The sequence below is a fragment of the Lepidothrix coronata genome, unplaced genomic scaffold (genome assembly GCF_001604755.1).
Source record: "Lepidothrix coronata isolate B3197 unplaced genomic scaffold, Lepidothrix_coronata-1.0 Scaffold260, whole genome shotgun sequence".
Classification (NCBI taxonomy): Eukaryota; Metazoa; Chordata; class Aves; order Passeriformes; family Pipridae; genus Lepidothrix; species Lepidothrix coronata.
Genome location: NW_016690440.1, coordinates 659,121 through 686,478, shown reverse-complemented (window position 1 = coordinate 686,478; position 27,358 = coordinate 659,121). Strand labels below are relative to the sequence as shown.

At 45.5% G+C, this 27,358-nt stretch overlaps 1 protein-coding gene across 2 annotated transcripts; it reads left to right on the top strand.

Moving 5' to 3' along the window:
• SAMHD1 (SAM and HD domain containing deoxynucleoside triphosphate triphosphohydrolase 1) lies at positions 1 to 27,287 on the top strand. Of its 2 annotated transcripts, XM_017835583.1 has the most exons (17): positions 1 to 82; positions 113 to 287; positions 359 to 425; positions 5,526 to 5,598; positions 6,870 to 7,030; positions 10,900 to 11,015; positions 12,595 to 12,665; positions 13,598 to 13,753; positions 16,492 to 16,592; positions 16,695 to 16,803; positions 17,333 to 17,424; positions 18,772 to 18,887; positions 21,358 to 21,497; positions 22,314 to 22,403; positions 23,594 to 23,698; positions 24,056 to 24,193; positions 25,300 to 27,287. In XM_017835583.1, the coding sequence occupies exons 1-17, from the start codon at positions 2 to 4 to the stop codon at positions 25,420 to 25,422; spliced, it is 1,914 nt and encodes a 637-aa protein (XP_017691072.1). In that variant the 5' UTR covers position 1; the 3' UTR covers positions 25,423 to 27,287. The 2 variants fall into 2 exon arrangements, with proteins under 2 accessions (XP_017691072.1, XP_017691073.1); XM_017835584.1 differs by lacking the exons at positions 1 to 82; positions 113 to 287; positions 359 to 425; positions 5,526 to 5,598 and adding an exon at positions 655 to 846.
• The last annotated feature ends 71 nt before the right edge of the window (positions 27,288 to 27,358 follow it).

The following is a 27,358-nucleotide window of genomic DNA, read 5'->3' as shown; positions in this document are numbered from 1 at the left end:
GATGGGGAGCCCGGCGGGCGCTCCCGCCAAGCGCGCGCGGAGCGACGGGTCCCCCGGCCCCGATCCCCGGCCGTGGGACACCGACCGCGGGAACCCCAGGCCGTGGGACAGAGACCGCGGGGACCTCCGGGACACCGACCGCGGGAACCCCAGGCCGTGGGACAGAGACCGCGGGGACCTCCGGGACACCGACCGCGGGGACCCCCGGCTCTGGGACACCGAGCGGCTCTGCCAGCACCTCGCCCGCTGCGGCGTGGGCAACCCCGGCCTGCTGCGCCGCTTCCGAGGTACGGCCCGCCGGGGCGGGGGCCGGGGCGGGGGTCGGGGCCGGGGCGCTGACGCTTCTCTTCCCCCGCAGAGAGCGGAGTCACCGGGAGGATGCTGCTTGAGCTGCCGGCCTGCGCCCCCGAGGTCACCCGCGTCTGGTGAGAGCCGCCCGCGTGGGGTGGGCGGTGGCACAGCCCCGGCCCTCGGTCGGGCCCCGCAGCCCCGGCCGCCCGCGGCGAGGCTCTGCCGGGGCCCGGGAGCTGCTGTGGCCGGGTCCTGCCCGAGGGGAGCGGCTGCGGGCACAAACATTTGCCGGCTGCGGCCCGGGGCCGCCCCGAGCGCGGCTGTGCGGGCGGGGGCGGTTAGGGGTTAGGGTTAGGGGTTAGGGTCAGTGGGGGAAGACTGGTCGGTGGGGCTGATCCCAGACCCTCCGGAGCAATTCCTGTTTCCTGCTGATCCCAGAACAGCCCCAGCCACGGCGCAGACTCTCACTGCCCAGTAACCATGGGAAACTAAAAACCCGATCGTGTGGAAAGCATTGTTCCCAGCAGTGAGGGAATGACTGGTCCCAAAACCTTGGTAGTCTGTCTGGTGGTGAATATACTTTCTTGCTCTTCTGGAACAGGAGAGGATATGAATGTGTCCTACAGTCCTGTGTGTCAGAAGAGCCCCTCTGCCCCTTCTCTGCCTCACTAGGGTCCTCGCTTGCTCCTGTCTCCAGGGATGTGGGTTTGCTTGCTTTCCTCATACCTCCTGGTGCTTTTTAATCTTGAATGTCTTTTCTTTACTCCTTTGGTAGGCTTATTTATACTATTTCCTCCAAATTTGTCTCTAGACCCACCAAAGAGCTCAGGCTCTTTGCTGATGTTGTGGGTTGGTGGTCCTGAAGCAGATTGGGGTGTGTTATCTGGCTGGTGCATGCAAGTGCAGAGCTGTGCTTTCTGCTGGGGGTTTGAGACTTTGGTGTGGAGGTTGACTCCTTGGCTGAAAACTCATCAGAGCTCACACTGTGCTGGAGATGAGGGGCCCCATCTCTGTTCTCTTGAGACATCCTGGCTGCACTCCCGGTGTGGGAAGGGCGAGTAGGGAGGGCGGAGTGTCTGGGTGTGGATATCTGTAGGGAAGGAAAAGCTGATGTGACCCAAGGGGACAAGACAGAAGGGCTGTGCCTTGGAGGAGGTAAGACATGTAGGAGTCATTAGGGTATTTGTGGTTTCTCTTTTTTTGGAAGAAGGGTTCTAACTGCAAGTGTTTGAAGTATGCAGATAGACATGGTGTGGTGTCGTGGAGGGCAGGTGAAAGCTTTTATTTCTGAAATAGCAGGTAATTGTCTGTCTGAAATGACAAGCAGGTGTCTAATTTCTGTTTAGGACTTACCTGGAGGCTGGTTGCTTCCAGCACCTCACTGGCTGGCTGAGCATCAGGTACCTGTATGGACACACGGGACATGTGCAGCCGTTCTGGGGGCAGTCGGACCCGTGGGTGGGTCTGTCGGTGCTGAACGTGGGTGGCAGGAGGGGGTAGCCAGGAGTCCCTCAGCATGGGACACTGGCAGTGGGAGCACATCTCAGTTGATGTAGAGAGTGGATGGTGCTGGAGTTACGAAATGAGGTGCTTGTGGGTTTTCTTTTATAAGGGGTTTTCTTCTGTGAGATCTGACATGTTGTTTCTCTTGTGCTGAAATTTTTGAGAAGTGGATGAGAAATTGCTCAAGCCTACCAACTTTTGTAAACATCAACTTCACGCTAAAGAATTATCCCTTTGCTCTCCACTGCACACTGTGTCTTGCAGGAACTTTGGTAATTTCTCTGTGACAGGCCAGTAATGAATGCATGTCTTTAGTTCCCTGTGTTCCAGGATGATAAGTGGGGAGAGCTCAGGCTGGAGGCAGCACCTTGGGTTTCCCATGTGCTCCCATGTTCCTGGCAGTGGATGTTTGTGAGGCATGCAGCATGCTGAGTGTGGATGATGAGTGTGGCTGTCTGGCTCACCTCTCTGGAACAGTGAAGTTCCTAGTGGGCTCAGGAAAGGGATTTTCTCGTCCTTGTCACCTGTGGCATGAGGAAGGAGGAAGGGTGGGGGCAAAGCAGGGAGCAAGGAGGGGAGTGAATGAGGAAGTGTCAGTTCTCCCCATTGCTAAGCAGCCAGCAGTAGTGCCGCTTTGGCTGTTGGAAGAACTCTGCCTGCAGAGCCCTGGAACTCCACAGTACGAACACAGGATTTGTGTGTTGAGTCGTTGAGGTGGCCTGACTATGTAGATTCCAGGTGATATCCCTGCTCTTGTTTTCCATCTGAAGGAAGATGGAGAAGTCTCTGTGCTGCGACATCCAGGTCATTGTTCACACCGGGACTGCATTGACAGTGTGCTTTGTCATTGTGAGGCTGAACCGAAACCGAGTTCGTGTTCCTGGAGGCAGGGCAGGACAGTAAGACATGCAGGGCACTGATGTGGGGACTTCCAGCCTCCCTCATCAGGCCTTTTCCTTCTGCTGGTCTCTCAGCCCTTGCAGCTCTGACCCATACTCTGTGGACAGTGTAGAGAGGTGGTTGTATATCAGCTGCACTGTCAGTTGTACAGTGTCCTTTCTCTGTTGTTCCTGGACTTGCAGTCAGTGGTAGGTTCTCAATATGGAGGTGCCCACATGCCTTTCTCCTTACATTCCTGGCTATTTTTCAGTTTTCTCCTTGTTCCTGAATTTTTGTGGCATTTAAAAGCATGACCAGGTGCTCCAAACCCAGAGGCTGTGCCCAGAGTGCAGCAGTGCAGTGCCTTGCTTCATGCCAGGTGCTGCTTTGCACTGCCTCAGCGTCTCAAAACTGTCATCGATTCCTGTCTGTGTACTTTGTGTGACCCAGAGTATCTTTTTGGGCTATTGTTACCTGTTTGGGTGTTGTTACCACCATGTTTGCTGCTACTGCTGTACTTTTTGCAGCATTACAGCTCATTCAAAAACACTCTTGTGATGTTTGCTCTCCTGTCCTGAATTTAGCTGGGGTAGAGTTAATTTTCTTCCCAGAAGCTGGTACAGTGCTGTGTTTGGGATTTAGTGTGGCATCAGTGTTGGTAACACCCTGATGTTTGAGGTGGTGCTCAGTCAGTTGGTGCTTACTCTGAGTCAGGGACTGTTCAATGTCCTGTGTTCTGCCACTGAGTGGGGAGCATGGCCAGGAGAGCCAACCCGAACTGGCCTGAGGGAGGTTCTGTACCACAAAACCTCCTGCCCAGTGTAGAAACAGAGTGGTAGTGGTGGGGTGTCCGGGAGCCACTGGTCACTGCTGGGGGACGGGCTGGGCATGGATCAGAGGTGTGGTGAGTGACTGTTGGGCATTACTGGTTTATCTTGGGTTTTGTTTCTCTCTCTCCCCCTTTCGTTACTATTAGTAGTAGCACTAATATCAGCTAAAACCCACAGGTTTCAGCTTTTCCTGATTCTCCTCCCCATCCCACTGGGAGCAGCGAGCGGCTGTTTGGGACTGAGTTCCCAGCTGGGATTAAACCATGGCAGTCTTCTTAGTGCCCAACCTGGAGCACAAAGGGTTGAGATAACTGATCTGGCCAGGGCATGTTAAAACAAAGTTTTTACAGTATGTTTGTTTAGTAGTTGCTGGTCACAATGTTGGTTTATTTGCTCTCAGAGTTGTACTTGTTCTCAGACTCATATCATGGAACACACACTGGTGTGAGCACCACCAATGGTTCTTTTCATCTTAGAATCCTAGAATTGTTTGGGTTGGAAGGGACATTAAGGATCATCTTGTTCCAACTTCCTGCCACGAGCAGGGACACCTTCTACTAGCCCAAGTTGCTCCAAGCCCTGTCCAACCTGGCCTTGAACACTTAATACTTCCAGGGACGGGGCAGCCACAGCTTCTCTGGGCAACCCGTGCCAGGGCCTCACCACCCAGACAGGGAGGAATTTATTCCCAGTATCCCATCTAACCCTGCCCTTTGGCAGTTTAAAACCATTGACCCCTGTCCTGAAACTCTCTGTCCACATAAAAAGTCCTTCTCCCTCCTTTTTATAAGTCCCATTAAGGTATTGGAAGGGCATAATGAGGTCTCCCTGTAGACTTCCCTTCTCCAGGCTGAACAGCCCCAGCTCTCTCAGCCTATGTCCATAGGAGAGATTCTCCAGCTAAAGGCTTGTGACAGTCTGAGCAGCAGCTGCAGCCCGAGAGCTCCCTGTAGGGAAAGGGACACCAGGTAGTTTAGACAAGCACTGCTCACCAACAAACATCATATGCCTTTAATGTTTTATGTGTTGTGAATTATTGAATTATTTGGATGAGAATATGTAGTGCATCAAGCAGTGTTTTTTGCTATGAGTTGGCATTTTATAGTTTTGCTTTCTGTTAAAGCACTGAAAGACTGATGTCAAACTGATCTCAGGATGGTTAACTGCTGGAAAAAAAGTACAAATTGTATTTTCTCATGATGGTGTTTGCTGTCATACTGAGGCTGTAACCATGTAGCTCAAGAGCAAGGGTTGCAGACAGAGTTACTAAAAGGAGATGTGATAGAGTGTATTAACTCCCTCCAAACTCGTCCTACCTGTGCTCTTAGACTGCTGTGGCTACAGAGTACTTGCACTGGAAGTTTACCTGTGTGTTGTGAAGGAGACCTTTAATAATTTATTAAAAATTACAGCAAAATACCTTTGCAAAATACAAGAATGAGTTCTCAACAAAATGAAAGCATGTTTTAAACTGCAGTGGTTTCGGTGTTGGAGTTGAAATTAATTTGTGTGAAATTCAAGTTAGTTTGGCAGAATTAAACTTTTAATACAGAGTTGACTAACTGAAAGACATTTTTAAAAAAATCGTTTATTGGGACTACGATATTTTGGTTTAAGGAAATTTTCAACCTTAAAAAATATCAGTTATTCAGGAACTACATGTTGTCATTCCCATAAATTTAAAGGACTTATCTCCACATGTGACTTACACAATTTTTTTCATCAGTTTTTTTAGAGAATTTCATAGTGGTTTTATTTCTCAGTTCTGTGTAAGTGGGAGAAGCACTTACACTGCTTTACAGTGACAACTTCTGTAGCTATTTGTTCTCTTCTTTCTATACTTGACTTTAGAAGGATAAATGCTTTCAGTATTTTTCTGAAAAAGTTAAAGCCTTGACCCATTGGAAGAGTCAGTGAATATCAGAGTAATATGAACTTGCACAAGTAATTCCATATGTACTGCAAACTGTAAAGGGAAATGCGTTGCAAACTTTGTTCTCAGTGTCCTTTTTTTCCTTCTAGCTGCCCAGCTGAGCGCCTGGAAGTGCTGGCCTGCCTGAAGCAGCTGCCTCAGCAGCACGTGGACGTGATGAAGGTACCCCCACGCCGTGGTGGGAGGACACCACGGCCAGGTCCTGCCTCCCCTCCCCTTGGCCGGTGCTGCCAGCTGGTGCCTTTACTTTGCACAGCAGCAAACTCCAAGCCCTTGATCGTGGTGGTCTGTGAAAAACCACATTAACCGGTAGAATTGTTAAAGTCATCAGCTGGGAGCTTTATGTGGGCACCTGGAGGTTGTGTGGGATTCAGTGAGCAGAAGAGCTGTTTGACATGTGTTGAGAAGCTCCCCTTTCACATCCCTCTGTGTAGAGTCTCCTCTTGGTTTATTTTATTAGTTTTGCCCCAGGCCTGGGTTAACAGACTCCTCCTCGCTTCCACTGTTTGCCGTGTCCAACTGTTTCTCCCAGTGGTGTGTGTTGGTTTAACTGGGGCCAGGGCTGCACATTCTGTAGTAATCTGCACATCTGCCAGAGCCCTTCCAGCTCAGTGACCAAGAGTAGAGAGCACAGGAAAACCTTATTTGCCGCAGTATTTTACCAGGATAGGTGTGTGATGGAATGGTTTTACCTGCTGGTTGAAGACAAGGATTAAATGTGTTTACCTTCTCTACTGAGTTACTGTAGTTACTGAGATGTCTCTTAAAATGTGTGCTTATCAGGGAGTACTTATTTCATATTTCAGTTATCTTGCATTTTGTTTTATGAAAAAGGTAAATCTTCATTTCCACTCAGCAAAATTTCCTTTGATTTTAAAAATCATGAACAATGTCAAGCCAAACACTTTTTACTGGATATCTCAGACATGCATTGCTTTAGTTGGAATAGCCGATTAATAAAGACGGCGGTTTTCACAAGTGTTAAGTTTTGGAATTGCACAGGTACAGATAACATTTTCAGGGATTTTGACTTTAATTCCCTTGCTATGTGAAATAGGCAGCTTTATTTTTTTTGATGTCAAGCTTGAGTAGTTCTCTGAAATAGTTGTGTTGTGCAGAGAAGTTGAGGACGCCCTGTGCCTTGAAAAGGCCAGGTTGGATGGGGCTTGGAGCATCCTGGTCTAGTGGAAGGTGTCCCTGCCCGTAAGCAGGGAGTTGGAACGAGATGGTCTTTAAGGTCCCTTTCAACTCTAGCCATTCTATGATTCTGTGATAGATCTTGGTGTGGGGTTGGCAGTATATGGCTGTTTTACAGAAGATGAACAATCTCTCCCACCAAATACCTGACCATTCTGGATATCCTTTACCTTGCTGCCTGTTTCTTTTCAAAGTCAAATGTTACATGTTAATTACACTGTTTTTGGCTTTCGTAGGTTTTTAACGATCCTATTCATGGGCATATTGAAATACATCCCCTGCTTGTTCGGATCATCGACACTCCTCAGTTCCAGCGCCTCCGGTACATCAAGCAGCTGGGTGGCACTTACTTTGTTTTTCCAGGAGCCTCTCACAACCGCTTTGAACACTCCATTGGGTAAGGAGGTGGTTCTGGCACATGCCTCTCTTGCATCTGGATTTCCCTGAGTTTGGCTCCACTGCTGTGGAGTGCCAGCCAAGAGGCATTGGTGAAAACTGCTGTGGTGGCAGTTTTGGTCTCATGAATGTTCCTGGATATCCCATGTGATTATGGGCTGTTCCCTTGAACTTCCTTTAAAAAAGACAGATAAAGAAACCTATGAGATGGATCAATGTTAGAGTTCCTCCCTATCCTTTCTTATTCTAAGAATAATGTTAATTAATGACTGTGAGTCAAAATTTTAAGTTTTAAAGCATAAACATAGTAAGGGTACCGGGGCTGCTCTAAATGACTTGCCAGACAGCTGCATTGTCCAGGACAGCTAAAATCCATTTGATCTGTAATGTTTGCCTTTGTAGTTAGGTGTGCCTTATGCAATCAATGGCAGGTTGTCAGGCTGATACTGTAATTCAATTAAGCAGAAACAGATGATGGACTGTATTAGTTCATTTGAATACATGCCTGGAATAAAGACAAGTACAACAGACATTCAAACACTACAAAATAAAAAATCTTTTATTGCAGTGAGAATAAAAAAGTACTAGCAAAGAGAATCAAAAGCTAAAAAAGAATACAAAAAACCTACTTTATCAGTTGGCATTCATACAATACTATGAATAGCTTTTATTACAGTATTAACTAGTAAAAAGGGAATTAAAGGGATACAAAAAAGGATATAAAACATTTGCTTTCTTGGTTGCTTCCGGTCAATAAACTGTGCTTACCTACACAGACAGGCCAGGTGATGCCCAAAAAGGCGCAATGGAACTGTTTAGAGACAATATTTAGCCTTTAAACAGCAAGGTATTTATTTAGGCAACATTGGAGAGCAAGCCAGGTTGCCCTGGACAAACTTGCTCTGCCTTCTCAGTGAAAAGACATGATTATATAGAATTTCTACGAGGGATTACAACATTTTTACATACATATTCATATAATTGCAACATCTAGTTATAATATTCATAATAGACGGAGTCTGGGCGGAGTCTGGGGTGGAGTTGTCTTTTTGGGGTGATGTTTGGTGGTCGTTCCTGTTTCTTCAGCCTCACAGGGTCTTATTTTTACTCTTCTTCCTTGGCTGAACTCTTCAACTTTCTTGATTTTTGCTGACTCCATGGTGAATTTTGCAAGACTTTGAACTCAAGCCCCTATTTCACCCCTTATCTATTTGTATTCTTACCCTATCTTTATTTATGTAGGGGTGTGAGCATTCTTTTGGTGTATGGTACCATCTAATCCCTAACCTCTGGTTTCTGTTTCTAGCTAAGCATTACATTCTTCTGAGCAGGGGTGTCCCCGATCAGTATTCAGAGTTCACTCTTTAGGCCCTACCTCCGTTTCACAGGGCTGTCAGGATCTGCAGCAGCTGGTCGGTGCCCGTGCTTAGCGGGCGTCCCCGCGGAGCAACACAGTCTCCATGGCAGGATGAGGATCGCTCACCCCAGCAGTCCTGACACCCCATTTTTATCAGTTCCACATTACACCACGTAGGGCCAGGACGCAGTATAAGGTGATGCCTGAGTGGCAGCCAAACCCCACCTGTTCATCAGCTGAGAGCAACAGTCTGTGCATGCCCTGCTGTAGGGCAAGGGGCCAGCGACCCCTGCTCACATCATCTTCCTCTCACCATCATCTTTCTCACCCCTATGTATGACCTCTACCATTGTGTTTCAAGGGTAGATGTATCTATCTTGCAGTATGGGGCCAAGCCAAGGAGGAACTCAGCTCTGATAATAGGGGACATCTAGTCGACTTGCTAAAGACACAATGGACCTTTCAGTTAACTTGTACAATAAAGGTACATTGTACAATACTCTGGCTGGTTTCACATCCTTGTATAACTTGTTACTTTCTCACGCCTCTATGCTCCATTGGTCATCTAAATCAAAAGTACCCCCTTTACATGGGCACAAGGATTCTGAAACAAGGACTCAAATCCAATAGCAGACTGCCATTGAACCGAGGCATGACGGAATATTTCGCCATATCATGCCCACCCAGACACATTATCTCGAGGTTTAAATACATTGTAACATCCGAAGTTCCCACCCAAAGTCCTGCCCAATTCAGATGTAAGGTACTCCTCTGATTTCATCTTGCTGTCCCTTCATGAGCAGGACTGCCATCTAGCGTCCTTTGGCTGGCAGGAATTTGAGGAGTGGGCTGTCTGCCTTCCTCCCTGGGGGTCGTCACCGAGGTCTCCCTCGTGTCCTTTGGCAACCCAGTCCACGTTGGCAAATTCCCGATCACGTGTGATTAATTTCTGCTGACCTCTGGTCTTCTATCTGGTTATTCTGAGCCCTTACTAAAACATTTCATTTATTTATCATTGGTTAAAGATAATCTAAGACTCCTCTTTAATTAGGCAATTCTTTATTGAATTTGCTTCTCTAGCAAAACAGTTTCTTATTGAGCTTTCTGAAGTGTGGAGGCCTCCTAAACTGTTTCCTCTAGGTGCAGATTCAGCTGTTTTCTAATTTTTTCAGGTTTTCATCTTCATTTCTCTAAACTAAACGTACATTTAAGCAAAAACAACTTAAAATTACAGAGTCCAAGGGAATACAAATTCCTTAGTTATTTAGGGCACAGCTCTTTACAAAGGCCAGGAGATCAGAAAAATTCCTAAGCTAAATGAGGTAGAAGTATAGCTTTCTTTCAATTCCTAGAGTATTGCTAGGTCATTCACACTCCACTGAGAAGCTGATTAATGACAAATTTAAGCTTGTATTAAGGGTATATACCAAGGTGCAGATAAATTAAGCCAGTCAATAGTTTGTATTCAGGTGATCTGGCCAGCCTAAAGTTGATTTTGTTAGTGCTGAAATATTGTGGATAAGTGTGGCTTACTTATAACAAGATGTAAATGGCTGTTGCAAAAGAGTCAAATCAATGAAGCAGGCTGGATTGATTGCATCTGGTCTGCTACACCTGAAAAGACAGAAATACGGTTGAAAATAAACAGTTTCCACAACATAAGTCTAAAAATCACAGTCATATCAGCAACCTTTTCTTTTGAACAGTTCTTTTGACCTATAGAGTTAAATTTAGGACATTTGTTCTCAATTTGTGTGTAATTTCAAAGGTTTCTACGGTGTCAAAGTAGAAGAAATGAGCTTTATGTGCTTATTGGTCTAGTAAAAGAACACCAAACAGTAAAATTTCATCTAATAAAAGTTATTACCTTGTTGTAGGAAACCTTGTCTTGCTTTAAACTGTTCTTCAAGGGGGACTGCTGGGACAAGTAGAAAAGGAGTTTGTGTAGAGCTCGTAAACAGTTTACGGGAGTATGTGCTATGTCTTTGTTCCTGTGTGTTTTGTGTCATAAGAAAAGAGGGTCTCACTGAATGAAATCAAATGTCAAATCTAAAATGAATGAAAGGAAGAGAAATAACTATCATGAACTACTGTTAAAGCAGCAATTTGAAAGAAGAATCAAATGCTTTGGTGACTGTTGTGGACCTTTGCAGTTGCCCTGACTAGAATTCAAGGATTCCTGTAAGTTGAGGTGCTTCAAGATTCACAGTCAGTAATGCACTGCTGTTCCTTTACACAGCTACTCTGGGGTTGTGTGTTATGAAATACTGTAGGATGCTGTTGTCTCTTGGGCCTGGTGTCCCATGCTTTTTTGCTTTCGGATGTGTTACTGATGACTAAAACTCTACTACAGGAAATAGTTTGTTTCTGTGATTCAGATCAGGTTTTGGATATTTGTTGTTTGGTGCCTCTCAGATAAGGGCTTAATTGATCAAAATAGAATAGGGGAACTACTCTTTTTCTGTTCAGCCTAAACCACTGCTCTCTTCCCTTTTTTTTTTCTCCTGCAACAGGGTTGGTTATCTAGCAGGATGTCTGGTTCGTACACTGAAGGAGAGACAACCAGAACTGGATATAACCCAGCGAGATATCCTCTGTGTAGAAATTGCTGGGCTTTGTCACGATTTGGGTAAGGAACACCTGAGATGACTTGTTGCTCTTTGAAAGCTAACCAGGGTGAAAAGCTGGCTGTGAGATCAGAACTGTGAGCTGTTTTGGGCTGCTCAGTGCATGGCCATATTCCAAGACAGGTTTTATCTGTTCTGTTTGGTTTGGAGTACTTCTGTGGAGACAATTCCACTTGGTGAATCTGTAGCCACTTAGCTAGTGTTTTGTCTTGTTTCCAAATAGTGTTAAGAGTTCTGCCCTCAGTGCCTGAAGTGTCCACTTCCTTCTGTGATTTACTCAGGTCTCTTAAAACCTCTCAGAATAAAAATTAGTGGCCCTTTCAAAAACTGTTACGATTATTTTATAACTACCTATTTTCTTCAGAGCCGACACAGAGTTCTCAGTGTTGCTGCAGTACTTGCCTGTGGTGTAGGTGCCACAACTGGTTTTAAGTGCTGTAGTACTTAAGGTGCCTTAGGAAAGTGCACTTGCTACAACTGAATCTTCCTCACAGATGATGGGTAAGGAGTTGTCTTGCTCAGAGAGTTGTGGTCAAGGGCTCAATGTCCAGGTGGAGCCCAGTGGCAAGTGGTGTCCTCAGGAGTCAGTGTTGGCACCGGTGCTGTTTGATTCTCTGTCGGTGACACGGGCAGTGGGATCGATGCGCCCTTGGCCAGTTTGCCGATGACACGGAGCTGTGGGGGCGGTCACAGGCTGGAGGGAAGGCACCTGGGCAGGCCAACAGGTTCAACAAGGCCAAGGGCAAGCTCCTGCGTTGGGGCAATCCCAAACACAAATACAGGCTGGGAGGAGAGTGGATTGAGGGCAGCCCTGAGGAGATGGACTTGGGGGGGCTGATGGATGAGAGACTGGACAGGACCACTGGCATGTGCACTGGCATTCAGAAACCCCCTGTGTCCTGGGCTCATCCCAGCAGCGTGGGCAGCCGGACAAGGAAGAGGACTGTGCCCCTCTGCTCTGCTCAGGTGAGACCCCACCTACAGTGCTGCCTCCAGCTCTGGGTCTCCCAGCGTCAGGAGGATGTGGAACTGCTGGAGCAAGTCCAGAGGAGGCTGTGGAGATGCTCTGAGGGCTGGAGCGCCTCTGCTCTGGAGACAGACTGGGAGAGCTGTGGGTGTTCACCTGGTGAAGAGAAGGCTCTGGAGAGGCCTTGGAGCACCTAAAAGGGTCTCCAAGAGAGTTGGAGAGGGACTTTGGACAAGGGCCTGAGTGATAGAACAGGAGAGAAAGGCTTCATACTTCTAGAGGGCAGGGTGAGATGGGATATTGGGAAGACATTGTTCCCTGAGAGGGTGGTGAGGCCCTGGCACAGGTGAAGCTGCGACTGCCCCATCCCTGGAAGTGTTCGAGGCCAGGTTGGATTGGGCTTGGAGCAACGTGGTCAAGTGGCAGGTATTCCTGCCCATGGCAGGGGGTGAAACTAGATTTTTTTAAGGTCCCTTCCAACCCAAATCAGTCTAGGGTTCTAGGATATGTCAAGATCAAGTCAAATACAAGAGAATTCAGATCCTTTGCTTGCTCAAAAAATTTTTGCTCCCAACCATATCTCAGATTAAACCTGTGTAATATTTATTTTTAAGGTCATGGGCCATTTTCACACATGTTTGATGGAAGATTTATTCCAATGACTCGTCCAGATTTGAAGTGGAAGGTAGGCTTTTCACTATTGAAGTAAAAATACAAACCTGAGAGTTTTGGAGGCAAAATAATTAATCTTTAAGGAGTGCCATTGCTTGTGAGACTATGGTGATCACTTGGCTTTACTTTATTGCATCATTTTGTTGGCTTAATTGAAAACCAGAGTGTTGTCTCCCAGTCTTGGGATGACTTCCTTGTTGTCTTCAGCTGTATGTCTGGGGAACGTCAGCTCCCTCAGCACAGCCAGATGGAGCCTTACTGGCAATGCAGAAAAAGTGAGAAGGGAGAATGGATGTGTCACCCCCATCTCTTCCCTAAAAGTGCACATGCTGTTGGACTGCTGTGTACTTTTGTGAGATCTGTGTGGATGCATGGATTTCTCTTCTGCAGATGTCTTCTGGGTGACACAGAAATGAGTTGTCTCAGTCTTGTCAGTTCCTGTAGTGTGACTCTGAAGAGGCAGAATTTGTTAGGACTGCAATGATCATTTTTAGCCAGCATTGTGCCTTAAAATGCGTATTGAGAGCTTTCTGCAGAATATATTTTACAGATGCAGAAGACCAACTGGCAGCCTCCTTTCTGGTTTAATATTTTAGCTCAAGACTATTCAATACAGTGCTTAGAATTCAAACTTCCAGAAATTTTGAAGAGAATTCAAAGCAGCAGAATTATTTTGTCTTTTATCGTTGTAACTGCCTTACTGCTGTTTGTGAAAATTCAAAATTAACAGCTCTCTGCTGAAGAGTGTGTTTCTGGACTCTGTAGGCTGGGTGATTTCCTGTTTTGTTTAATGCAAGATAAATAGAAAATCACCCAGGTGCTGCACTTTCACACCAGCCTGCCCATGGGCTGTGCCAGGCAGTGCTGCTGCTTGGGAGGAGGCTGTGCACTGCAGGAAAGATGCTTAAACCATGTAATACAACATTTGGATTTTTTTTTTCACAGCATGAAACTGCTTCTGTTAAAATGTTTGAGCACCTGATAACTTCCAATAAACTAGAAGAAGTCATGAAGTCATATGGTCTTGTCCTGGAAGAAGATATGTTGTTTATCAAGGAACAAATAGGAGGGCCTATAGATGAAACTGCTTGTGAGAAATCGGTGAGTCAGTGTACTTCTCCTGTGGTTATCCCAATAAATGTCTTAATTTTGCTGAAAGTAGATAATTTTGGCTTCTGCTATATATTATTTTTAGCCCCATGAAATTCTGAGAATCCTGTCACAACTGGTGCCAGAGAAGTGTAGTGTTTATTTCTTACAGTGCTGGCAGGAGGTAGTAGCTTCACTGTGTTCTTACATCTCCCTGAGAATTCTGAACCAAAAGTTTTCAGATTAGAAGAAAGCTCTGGAATGTTATTTGTATTTAGTGAACCTAACTGGTGATTGGGATCTACTCAAGGGTACGGAAGGAGCTGGCAGAAGTGCTCACCAAGGCACTTTCCATCATTTACCAGTAGTCCCGGGTAGTCCCAATTGACTGGAAGTTGGCAAATGTGACCCCATCTACAAGAAGAAGGGTCAGAAGGATGATCCAGGGAACTGCAGGCCTGTCAGCCTGACCTTGGTGCTGGGGAAGGTCATGGAGCAGATGATGTTGAGTGCCATCATGCAGCACATACAGGACAACCAGGGAATCAGGCTCAACCAGCCTGGGTTTAGGAGAGGCAGGTCCTGCTCTACTGAAGGCCAGGAAGGCTCTACAGAGGGATCTGGACGTGCTGAATTGATGAACCTCATACAGTTGGCCTTGGCCCAACAAGCCAAGTGTTGGGTCCCACACTCGGGTCACAGCAATCCCATGGAATGCTACAGGCTTGGGGAAGTGGCTGGGCAGAAAATGACCTGAGGGTGCTGGTCCACGTGAGCCGTCAGTGTGCCCAGGTGGCCAAGAAGTCTAGTGGCATCCTGGCTTGTGTTGGCCATAGTGTGGCCAGCAGGACCAGGGGCAGTGACCATCCCCCTGTGCTGGGCACTGCTGAGGCCACAACTCAAATTCTGTGTTCAATTCTGGGCCCTTCACTTCAAGAAAGACATTGAGGGGCTGGAGTGTGTCCAGAGAAGGGCAATGGAGCTGGGGAAGGGTCTGAAGCACAAGTCTGATGAGGAGCAGCCGAGGGAGCTGGAGGGGCTCAGCCCGGAGAAAAGGAGGCACTCAGGCTCCCTCAGTCTGGATAACAAAACTGAGCACTGGCAGAGACGAAGCAGTGAGCAATCAGAAGCATGGCCCAAGTGCCAGAGCCCACATCAGCTTTGGTGACAGCAGCAAAATGCTTCAATTAATTGCAGTACATAGAGGCAGGAATAAGACTCGAAGAAATGAGTCGCCTGAAGAGACAAGGAAGAAGAGATGGTGATTGTTAATCGTTGCAACTCTGTGAAAGACTTAAGTCGTCTCTCCTTGCTTTATACTTTACAGCTGTTGTCATCTCTTCAAGGACACCCATTCAGTTGCCACTAGAATTAAGAGCTGGTGGCAGCTGAAGTCAGTGGGAGATCTGTCAGGACAATCTGGTACTAATCAGAATTTGTATGTTGTCCCAAACAAGTAACCCGCAAATGTTCACACTTGCCTGTTATTTTCTGCTGCAGTAGTGGGTAGTTCTGCCATGTGTACTCCAGCAATCTGATGGCAAACATAGGGAACTTGGCATAATGAAATTCAGTCTGAGATCTTATAGGAAGAGGATGTTCATTTACAAAAGCTGTAGGTTGGTTTTTATCCCCTTGGGGTAAATCCTGCTACCTCCTTAACCACTGATCTTGTGCCAGGTTCTTACCCCATGTCTGGTTTTCCTTGTTAGGATTCTACGCCTGTTTTCCAGCAGGATACCAGGAAAAGGAGTGTCATACATGATCTGTGGCAGCACCCTCCTGGTGTTAGGCACAGGGCCTGGCCTGGCAGGCACTGTCCTGTGGTACCCTAGAGAGCACAGGCTGCTGCGCTGGCACAGTGTCTGGCAGTGGGGCTGTTGTGCTGCAGGAGTCTGTCCTGCCATGAACAACAGGTGTTTGTGTACTAAACACAAACAGTGTTCTCAACATGGCCCAGGAGCAGAGCTCTTTGTTATCATGGTATTTTTTTCTATGATGTGCTTCCTTCCTGCTGCTTACAGTTCCTGCTGCATTTCCGTTCCGAATCACATCAGTTTTAGTGTTTCTGTCGTGCTGATCACATGGAAGCCATGTTTGCATATGATGTTTTCCACCTTCAGGATTTCAAGGCCACTTTATGGCATTTTTTGTTTAGCTGAAGAATCTTTAAATTTTCAAGAAAATGTGCAACCTGTATCTTATTATTTTGGTGTTGATTTCCTGTTTGCCTCATGGCTGAATTGTCCCTTGTGGGGTAGGAGTTTAAATAGCTGGCTGTTCAAACAATTTTTGTTTACTATGTCTAAATAAGTGTTTTAAAACTCTGTTCTATAAAGTTGTATAGTTGATTGCAGAAGACTGCAAGACAGTGACATGTTTGTAGGTTTAACTAATTACCTGAATATTAAATGATTCCAACCTTTTCCCCTCTTTGTTGCTATGTTGTGCTTTTTTGGGCATTTCAAAGCTGCAGGCTTTGTTTTAGTAGAATAGGGAATTAAATACTTGTGTTCATGGGTTTTATTCTTCCTGAGATCCTGAGAAGACAGCTGCTTAAGCCCTAGTTCTGGATTTCTAATGCCTAACAGCTTCTGGGAGCTCTTTCCTTATCTTTGTGTTCTTTGCTACCTCAGTGTTGGGTGCTTATCACAGGCTAAGTCAAAGTGTATTCCTGCTGTCTTAAAAAAACTGATTTGACATTGTTTGCACACTTTAATTTCTTATTTTCTTCCTGGCTCCCCTGTTAGTGGCCCTACCATGGTCGACCAAAGGAGAAAAGTTTCCTCTATGAGATAGTAGCTAACAAAAAGAATGGCATTGACGTTGACAAGTGGGATTATTTTGCAAGGTACAAATCTTACAGTTTTTATTATGAATTCCTACTGTAAAAATGCTACTGTGTGTACAAATAGGACCATGTAGTTAAACACTCTCTGTGGAATGTTTTTAGGGATTGCCATCACCTGGGAATCCCGAATAATTTTGATTATAAGCGATTGCTTGTCTTCACTCGGGTCTGTGAAGTAAAAAACCAGAAGCATATCTGTACCCGTGACAAGGTAAGGGGTGTGTGGGAGCCGAGGGACGCTCAGGAGCACTGAGAGCACACGGGGACGTGGGGGAGCTGCACCCAGTGGCTGAGGGGCCTGGGGGGCTGCCCAGAGCTTCTTCAGCCCAAGAGAGGAAGAAATTGCTGCTCTGAAAGCTTTTCTCCGAAGCTGGTGGTTGGAGGGAGGGAGGGACAGAGAAGCCACTGTTTGTGGCAGGTCCTTTCGGGGAGACTCCACAGACCTGTCAGCTCGGCATGATTCTGCTCCAGGTCTTCTGAGCAAGAGCTGAGTGTGGCTTTGGTGAGGGGCTGCTGAAGGAGCGAGAGGGCCTCTTCTCTGCCTGGGCTCCCTGGGGTCGCTGCCAGCGCTCTGCTCTCCCATGCTGGCCTGAGTTCTTCTCCAAAATTTGTAAATTGTGAATAATAATTATCCTGCTCTATGCTGCAAATGGAAGGAGACAACTCATTTGATTGATTGATTTAGTTTTGCAAGTAAGACAGTGTCAAAAGTAAAAGCGGATTGGGTTTTTTTGATTCAGGAAGTTGGAAATTTGTATGAAATGTTCCACACCCGGAATTGCCTGCACCGGAGAGCATACCAGCATAAGACTGGCAACATCATTGAACTAATGCAAGTATATTTTCCTTTTTTTGCATTCCATTTATTTTTAAATTCTCGAAACAATCCATATCCATTTGGAATATTAAGATAATCAATAAGATGTGACATAGAATAAAAGCAAATTCTTGTGGAAAGACTTAGTGCTTAGAGTATCATAGAGTCTGTGATTAACAAAGCAAACAAAAAAAAAAGAAGAGAGTAGGACAAAAACATCCTTCCACAGGAAATTAAATTAGAGGAAAATTACTAAAGCTCTGAAGAAACACCAGACCAGGGTGTGTTTAAGCCATTTTAACTGCTGACAACTGAGGTCAAATCTTTATCTGCAAGTTAGAGACCACTTAGCTCAAACTGGATCAAACTGGAGCAAGGTTACTTGCAGAGTAAAGTAATAACCAAGCTTATGTAGCTCAGCTGAGGCCTGACTTTGTGTTTATGTAATGCATGAATTGTTCGGGACTAACTCAGCTGGCTGCCTGCTATTGTACCTATCTTGTTGACGTCTATAGAATTTTCCCTGTAACATTATTCTCTTTACTTTTCTTGAAAATCAGAAATACTCGTATCCCAAAATATATTTTCATTAGGATCTTGTCTGCCAGGTTACCATCTGCTGATTTTGGAAAAAAGGAACGTTAAGAATTACACAGTACAAGAGTGATTTGGACTGTTTCATTTTTTAAACTTCAGCTTCTGGTTTAAGGATCTTCTGAAACTCAGACTAAAAATGCTCAGGTTTGACAGTAACTAAATATGATGAGTAAAACCTATTTTTTAGTTTAGAAATTTAGTCCTTGGCTTCCCATAATTATAACGGCCTTTCCAAAAGAATGTCCATACTGGAAATGACAGTGAGGCACAGGGAACTCTGGAAGAACTTGATCTTTAGAACATAACTTTTTCCCACCTGAAAACACCATGTGTGTGATGCTTTCCCTTTACAGTGCTTTGTATCCTCTCAGCTAGCTCTTGGAGCAAGGTGTCTGTATGAGGATATGGTTGTGTGTGAGGCGGCCTCGCTGCAGCTGAGTGGCCATGTCACTGTCTTGCAGGGTTCTGCAATTGTCTCAGCTGTGTTAAACTCAGTCTGAAGCAGAACAGAGTGAACTTGATCATTCTTCTAAAGGTTATGGTCTGCTCTCAGCCTGTTCCCAGTAAATCTCTGTTGAAATGTGTGATGACAGCACAGAAACAGGAGATGTTGCTGTGTGATCAGCATCTGCTGTGTGCTGGGGATGCAGGTTTTGTCTGTTGTCTTCTGTTTATAACATACTAATTTGTTTCTCTTTTGACTCTTGAGCAAGGAGGTGTTTCAAAACAATGTTATCCTAAAGTCTTAATTTTGTCTCAAACTAGGATTACAGAAGCCTTTCAAAAAGCAGACAAATATTTTGAAATAAGAGGCTCTGGAGGAAAAATGTATCGGATTTCTACAGCAATGGAGGACATGGAAGCCTACACTAAGCTAACTGGTATGAAATCTCAAACATTTTTTTTTTAAAGTAAAAGAAAATGAGTACCTGTTAAAATGCTGGTTTTACAGCTTTTTTGCACAGAAGGTGGGGCAGGCCTGGGCCATCCAGTGCCTGTGCTCTCATATCTTGCTGGGAGAGCAAGACCTTCTAGTTTAAATTAGTTCCACGTTGAGAGAGAAGCAGCAACTTTATGTTCTGCGTACGTTCAAATTCAGCAGTGTTGTCAGAAGGTCCTGCCTGTGCCCTGAGTTTGTTGCACTTGTCACAGGTGGGATATAAGTCAGCTCTAAGTGATACAACATCCAGCTCTGTCAGGTGGAGTGGTACTGGATGTGTGTTGTGGCGTGAAGCTGTTCCCAAGGGCACCCATGGGGTCTGATTTGATTTGCTTGAGACATTGCTACCCTGCCTGCCTGCCCCTCCTGGTGTGTGCTGTGAGGCCACCAGTGCTGCTCTGGTTGGTGCTGGGAGCTGCAGCAGGGGGTGGAGGCCGGCGTGGGCAGGCAGACCCTGCTGCGCGGGTGTGGGGGTGGCTGCAGGGCAGAGGATGCTGCAGGCCCTGCTCAGGAGTGCTCTGAGTAGTGGCAGCTCTTGCAGCACCTGTCAAACTACAGCTCATGAGGACTCCCAAGGCATCTTTCCTGAGTGGCAAGGCAGCTTTTCTGAGGATCCATCACCAAGCCTTGGCTGGCCAACAGGGAGACTCAAGAACTTCCATCTTTGGTCCATGGACGAGGTGACAGAGCCTGAAGGCACTGTTGCAAAGGATCCTGTGTGTCTTAGCCTTTGTCATACTAAAGACCTTCTGCTGGCAGTCCTTCATCTGCCACAGCCATCTGCAGCCTGACCACAGCGCTGCTGCATTGTACTGAGGTGAGGAGCTGCATATCCCCTCTGTCACTGCATACCTCTGCTCAGAGCAGGAGAAGGGGCTGGCTTTAAGGGGCAGTAGCTATTGGAAAGCATGAATTGTAGTGCTGGGCTGTGGAAGGCTGGGCAGAAAGGAAAGAACTGAAATGAAGTTCTTCATGGGCTGGGATCTGTTACTGTGGGCTGGCTGGTCTGTAAGATCAGCTGTGCTGGCAGGTCAGCACCAGGGTCCTGCTGTAACTGCCTGCTTACCTGCAGTACCTGGTGAGGGGCACAGTTCAGGGCAAGGAGACCAGGACTATGTCCTGTCTGCCACAGCAAGGAACTGCTTGCTGGGACTGTCCTGTTCAGCCAGGAGGGTTGAACAGCAAGGAGAGTGATGTGAGGAATGTACCAACACCAGATGTAACAGTGACCATGAAGGACGAGTCTATTCTCCTCCTCTTAAACTAAGGCACTTCCTTTCCTGCTTCTAGTGGTTGCAACCTGTGGCCTCCTGAGAGGCTTGTTTCAGCAGTCCATGGTGAGTGATGCTCCTGTGAAACTGTCCACTTACCTTGTGGACCTTTGCAAATTATGAACCTCTGTCAGGTTCTGCAGCAAAAAGCTCCCTAGCTTTCTTCCACGGTGGGTGAAGAACCACTGTTGGTTTTTAATGTGCTGGCTCCTGATTTGTCAGTAGATCATAGTTCTAGTAAAGGCTGAGACAGCAAATTGTCACTACTGCTTCTGCGCAGGAGAGGTGTTCACGGGCCTCTTATTTCTCCTGCATTATCTATCCTCTGTCTGAAGAGACCTGGTCTGTGGTTCCTTGTGGAGAAGTTCCTGACTTTGGTTGACCTTGCCCATGAAAACAATCCTCATGGTGTTTTGGTGCATGGCTCATAGGTTGCTTCTCTTGGGAGCTCCCTAGGCCAGTTTCAGCTCTAGGTGGGTGTTGCTGGGCTGTGCTTGCAGCATGTGTCGAGGCTGCCCAGATGTTCCTGACCAGGGAATGTGAACAGCCACAGAGCAGCGTGGTGGTTGTGACAAGCAAGCAGCATCCTGGCAGCAGCAGTCTCTGGGACAGCCAGAAATAACCTTTCTGCTCAGAAGCCACATCAAAAGAAACCTCTGTCTTGGTGCTCGGATTGATGGTGGGAAACTCAGTGTGCATGTCACTGTCATGTGGAGACAGGAGGGGACACTTCGATGCTGGCATCCAAAGTCTGAGAAACTCTGAAACTTTAATGACAGTTCTTTATTTTTTTACAAGACAGAGTATCCGTGTCCTGAGCCACCTAGTGCTTGGGTTTAGGATATTCTGCTGAACAAGACTGGCTCAATAAGAAGAGAAAGTAACTTCTAGTGAAGTAACAAAATATATTGCAAGGGTGAGAATTGAGCTAGTTTTTCCACCAACAACCATTGTGAATCTGATGATAATTAAGATGATACTGTGACTTTTCATTGTCTGACTTAGTTCAGTTATTCCCTGAAAATGTCTTTCCTGAACCAGCAGGAGCAGTTTTTCGTGTTGCCTTAACCTTTGTCCCTGCATTTTGCTGTGACACTGGATTGTAAACATACTTAACAAAAATCAATGCAACTTTGGCAGACAGTATCTACCTGGAAATTCTGCACTCAAGTCACCCAGAACTGGAGGAGGCACGAGAAATTTTGCGTAAAATAGAACGACGTGAATTATACAAGTTTTTAGGAGAGACTCGACCTGAAACAAAGAAGGAAATTGTAGAGGTAATGTCCTTTGGTGGAAGGTTCTGAATTCTGTCCCTGTAAAAATGTTCTCAGAATTGCTGACCATCCATTTTTCTCTGTCTCTGTCACACGGTGCTCCTCTGCTTGGCCCAGGTATCATCAGGGAGTATTCCTTTGTGTCCAAAACCAAACAAACCCCCCTTTGTGGGCTTCAGCTTTTGGAGTAGATCACCATCCCCTCCAAAGTTTGCATAGGAGCTCGCTGCTTCTGGTCTTTTTGTGGTATTTTTTGTGTTGGGTTTTTGTTTTTTTTATAGTGATCAATGACCTTACTGATCGTGTCTGTCTCTTGGGTTTTTCTATATATTTCACTCTATAGATACAACAGCTTTATTAGAGAGTGAGATCCTGCCACCCTTCATTAAAAAAAAAAAGTTCAGTAAAAACATTTAGTATTCAGCTTTGGATAACTTAATTGCAAAAATTTTGCATTGGTGAAACAGTTGGTTGAAGGTATATATCTTCTGCTTTCACACTTCAGCATCCTGGACGTCTCACTCTTGCTCTCCCCCTGCCCCATCATCAGGTGTTAAACTCTTCCTCCACGGGCTGGCAGAATTTGTGTATTCTCAATTGTATAAACTTTGCTTGTTTCTAAAAACTGGTACAAAACTTATGGTTAAGGTATACAGGGATTCGAACAACCAGATAGCTGCAAGAACAGTCTGTCAAGCTGTGAGGAGTTAAAAGATTTAGTTTAGTGATATGTTGTGTCATGTGTTTTGTTGCCTTTATCTAGACCTGAGAGTGCATAAATGTAATCTGAGCTCATCTTTTGGTTTTTGTTTCTTGCAGAATAATAGCCTGGCAGAAAGTATTGCAAATTCTAAGCCGGAGAAGGATCCTCCAGATGTGGAGCTAAAGGCTGAGAATTTCATAGTTGATGTAAATACCTCTCAGAGCGGGTTCAAGTAAAAACTTCTCAATCACAGAGGGCCTTGTGTACCCAGTGAAGACTGGAGACACATTTCAGTGCCTTTGTAGTGAAAGAACAAACCCACAGGGTGCCTTGTAGCTGCTGTCCTGGTTCAGCTTAAGGGTCTAAGTGCAACAAGCTTCTCCAGGGGAGGTTTGCTGCGGTGGGAGGGCCTGAGGCAGAGGCAGTGGGCAGCCTCACCTCACTGGGCTATCATCTGGGGACTGCTCCCGGTGACAGATTTGTTCTCCTGTGACTGTCCTTGCTCCGCAAAGGAGCAGTGAGGAATCCAGAGGGGTTTGGCACGGGGGTGTCCATGGCAGCAGCCCAGGGACCACTGCTGTTAGTCACCAGGGCAAGTCACCTGCTGGCCCCAGAGGGAGGAAAACAGGCACAGTGACTCCAGGCTTCTGGTATTGCAGCCTGCAGGGCAGGCACTGCTGGGGTTTGCTGCAGGAAGCACCCTGCTGCCACAGCTCAGTCTGCAGCCAGCTCTGGGGGGAAGCAGAGAGCCTGAGACACGGGAGAGAGCTGTGTAGCGAGCTGCAAGTATCACTAGCTTAATCCCTGCTCTTGGTTAATTCTGGGAAGGGCTGGGGAATGCTTTTCCATAGAGTGCAGCACGAGTTGCTCCTAAAGCTCCCTTGCATTGAAGGTTCCCTTCACCAGATAAAATTGTCGCACTTTATGGAGCTTTAAAGTATTTGCCTGGGCTTTCCTTGTCCCACAAAATGAAGTTGTGGAGAAGTGGGCACCCCCCTGCCGACCACTGAACTGTTGGTATACCAGGCAGATGTAAATAATAATAATGTCTAAACCTCATGTTTATAGTTGTGAGCTCTGCTGCTTCCTCTGGAGGTTGTGTGTTCTGCGCTGGCAAGGGACCAGTACTGGTCCAGTGTTGGGAACTGGAATGTTTCAGAGAGCAGCTGGGAACTCTAAGTGTGAATATTCACCTGGCAGCTTCAGAGCAAGAGGTGGTGGAAGTAAAGATACAAAATACAAATATGAGATTGTTTTATTAAGTAATAATTTGTTAATTACTGTTCTGTTTGATTGCTGTCATTTTCAGGCGTATATAGTGCAGCCTTTTGTATTTATTGCGAGAAAACGAAAGACAAACATTAACAAATGCTGTTTTCTTTGTTTTACACACAAGGTTATCAACATGGATTATGGAATGAAAGAACAGAATCCCATTGATAAGGTTCACTTCTATTGCAAGGCTGATCCTTCCAAGGCAGTCAATATCAGTAAAGAACAGGTAGTCTTTTATTTTTCTCAGCTGGCTTCTGAAAAGCATCTTCACAGATTGTGAGGGAAGTGGTTACAGTCCTGCGTGGTTGTTCTTGCACAGATTGTGAAGAGGTGGTGGAATCCATGGCCTTGCAGGTCACGTGTTGTACGATGACAGTCTGGAATCCTGACAGCCTTTGCATATGAACAGTATTTAATTGGAATAGACTGGGAGTTAGAAAAACACCATTGTTTTGGATGAAACTCATGGATTGTAGAGGGATGTTTCTTACTGCTTTCCTTTTGTATTCAGATGAAAAAATTGAAGTTCAGTGGACTCTCAATTCCAAGAAATACTAAAGTTTATTTCTGTTTTATTCCAAAGGTTTCCAAGTTTTTACCCATAACATTTACGGAGCAGGTTATCCGGGTTTATTACAAAAGTCAGGATCCACATATTATTTCAGCTGCAAAACAGTACTTTATTCAGTGGTGTATGCAGAATGATTTCACCAAACCACAGGTAACATTCACTTCTTATTTTACTTGTTTAGAGCTCTTCATCTTTGTCCATAAGCTTGCTTTTTCATTAGTAACTTTGGCATTCAGGCCTTGCCTTTGTGGCACTGACCTAACTCCTGGTTTTATCATGGCTCCCATCTGAAGGTTATTTGGTTTCACTGAAGCAGTGCTAGAGACACCTGCAAGTGTCATAGAATCATGGAAGGGTTTGGGTTGGAGGGAGACCTTGAAGATCATCTAGTTCCAATCCCCCTGCTGTGGGCAGGGACACCTTCCACTAGACCAGGTTGCTCAGAGCTCCTTCCAACCTGGCCTTGCCTGTGGGTGTCCTTTGGGGAAAGAGCTGCATCCTCTGACATGAGACCCCCCAGAGGATGTGTGTTCTTACGTGCTGGAGCCCCAGCTCCAGGCATGGATAACTCTGTTTAAGGCTCATTCTTATGTCATTCTACTGGCATCTGTCTTTTCAGAGCAGCTAATTTCAGAAGAGCTTTTTACAAATGAATCAAGCAACAAACTTTTTCTCGTTGTAGAGTGTGGGTGTGTCCTGTAAGCATATTCTTCTAGTTCAGTTCATCCATTTTGTAGGCCCTGTCATGTTGCAGAGCATAGCAAAGGGCTTCTTACCAGCTTATTTCTGAGCTTGGAGGGCTGATTGTCTGTGTTGGCAGTGCCTGACCACAGATTAACGTCTGTATCTGACAAAGATGAGCCCTCCTGCCTCAGACCTGCTGTACCAACCTTGCCTGCTTTAGACAGTGCAAGGCAGATCCCAGCACCCAGGGTGGGTCGATTGCAACAGTCTAAATGAGGTGCTGTGGTGAAGTCAGAGGAGACACTTAAACTAATGATTGTTTGCCCAGGATACAGCCTGTTGGTCTGCCAGGTTTGCTGCTAATAATTTAGGAAGAGCTGGACTGCCAATGGTGGTGGCTTCTCAGATGGGCCACTGCTGACTACAGCATTTTCTGTCTCTGGGACACACAGTGTTTGTTGCTTCTGGGACCTTGTATTGATTTTTTCTATTAGGCCTGAGACTGAGCTGTTTTTCCTCTGCTTTAGAATGGAAAGCAAACATCATTAATGTTTCCTGACTTTTATTACTAGGATGGTGATGTTGTTGCCCCACATCTAACTCCAATGAAGAAAACCTGGAATAATGTGAGAGATGATGAACACAGGAGAGCCTCAGAACCCAGCTGCAAACAAAGGCTTCCTTTTAATGAGTAACATGTTTCTTTTTGGCACTCTTCAGTCTGCTTCCTCAGAAGATGAGCAAACCTGAGCAGCAATTCTTCTAAAAGCCATTTGGATGGACTGGAAGGATTCATGGAACAATGCAGAAATGCATTTTACAATACAGTATGTTTTAATGTACATACTTAAACAAAGTGCATATTCCAAATAGACTTTTAAAAAACAACTTATTACAACTGAGTAAACTCAATTCTCATTTATTTTTGAATGTATTGGCACTGTGTACGAAGAGTAACTTTAAAAATTGCAATTCATTGTTACCACAAGATTTTACTGTTCCGTCTAGTCCTGATCCCTTCTTTAGCTGACTCTGCTATTGCATGAGCTAGCAGAAAAAATCCCACCTCAGATTTGATGGGTTTTTTTGGGGGATTGGGGTTTTTTTGGAACCTGGGGAAGAGAGGGATAAGTAAGCTTCTGAAAACATAGTGAGGTAAAGAAGAAATAACTGAGGATGGCATCTTCAAGAATAGCAAAACAAATTTCCTTTAAAAAAAAAAAGACAGGAGAGGGGATGTTTTTTGATAATCAAAGATTATTTTTCTGATATTCAAAAAGCTGATGGAAATGCAGGACTTTTGCTATAAGAGTGACCACAGTTTTTATTGAAGTAACAATGCATTGCTGTGCCATGCAGTCTTTTATAGTTTTATTGTGTACTTTTGATACACTGAATGTTATATTTTTACTGTCGGAACTGCAAAACCTGCTCAAAACGTCCATGGTGTGAGTGGTTGCAGGGGTGCTGAGCTGTCCAGGTGAGCACAGGTGGGTAGTGCCAGCCAGAGGCTGCGCCAGCTCTGCCATCCTGCACCAAAGGCACCTTGTTTGGGATTACACTGTACTAGGCAGACAGGCTCTTCAGGAATCCCTCCATTCCTGTGTCCCTGCCTTGTTCTCCTGAATGGCTGTCCCTGTGTCATTTTCCCCCCCCTGTAGACCTGTGAGGGTTCTGACAGTTTTTCTGTACTGGCATCACTGGTGTGAATGTTGCTGAATGTCTGTCCCGTTGAACAAGTGACCGAGGAAGACCTTTTTCCTCTCATCTTTTACTCAGGTCTAAAGGAAGGCTGCTTTCATTAAATGAAACCTAAAAGCTCAAAAAGTCTGCCCTCAAAACTAAAAACATGAAGAAAGGTTCAGTAATGCTCAGAAATTAGAACAAGCTGTGGAGTTGTTGTCTGGAATGGGGCGAAAAGCATTGAGTGTTCAGTTTGGGCAGTCAGAGGTGGGTGGCCAGGGTAGGTTCTGAAAACTAACCCAGTGGGAAGGTGCTATGAGTGACCTGCAGAACTCTAGTCATGTCTCCTTTGCCCTTTTTATCTGGGGAACTGATGCCATTAGGCAGAGGGAAGTAGAATCAGCATCCATGCACTTACTCAGATTTTGTTTGTTGAAATAACCAGAAGTTGTTGTGCACTCTGCTGCTTTCTTACATGGCTGTGCTCATGTGTATGGTCTGCTGTTCCTGTCTCTAGCAGTATTTCAGATCTGCAGGTGAACCAGGTAACTGTTACAAGGGCTTGTGGTCTCTTTAAAAGCTTTTAAAGAGCTTATTATGCTTCAAACAACAATATCATAGAGTGAAGGCATTTATGCCCTTTGTCTGCATAAAATCAAATATTGTCCAGAATAATATAATTTTGTTATTGTTGCTTGGGTTTGTTTTGAATCTGTTTCAAAAGGTGCACTTTATACTTGGGAAATATCTTTTGTTTATGTTAAACCGAAAATTTATACCTAATGTTAAGTTCTGAGAGCTTTTCTTTTCCCAGCATGTTCAACTGAGCCTCTCTGAAGAATAAATTTATAAACAATGGTTTTACTATTATTTTAAAGAATTGCAGTGTGTGAACTTTATTAAAAATGGTCTTACTGTGCCGTTATAAAGAGCCAGAAGTATTCCTGT

What these genes read in the sequence shown, in the direction of transcription:
- SAMHD1 (XM_017835583.1), top strand. Translation starts at nt 2, where the DNA reads ATGGGGAGCCCGGCGGGCGCTCCCGCCAAGCGCGCGCGGAGCGACGGG. An exon ending in CCTGCTGCGCCGCTTCCGAG is followed by an intron (nt 288 to 358) that starts GTACGGCCCGCC and finishes CTTCCCCCGCAG; the next exon opens with AGAGCGGAGTCACCGGGAGG. An exon ending in ATGATTTCACCAAACCACAG is followed by an intron (nt 24,194 to 25,299) that starts GTAACATTCACT and finishes TTTTATTACTAG; the next exon opens with GATGGTGATGTTGTTGCCCC.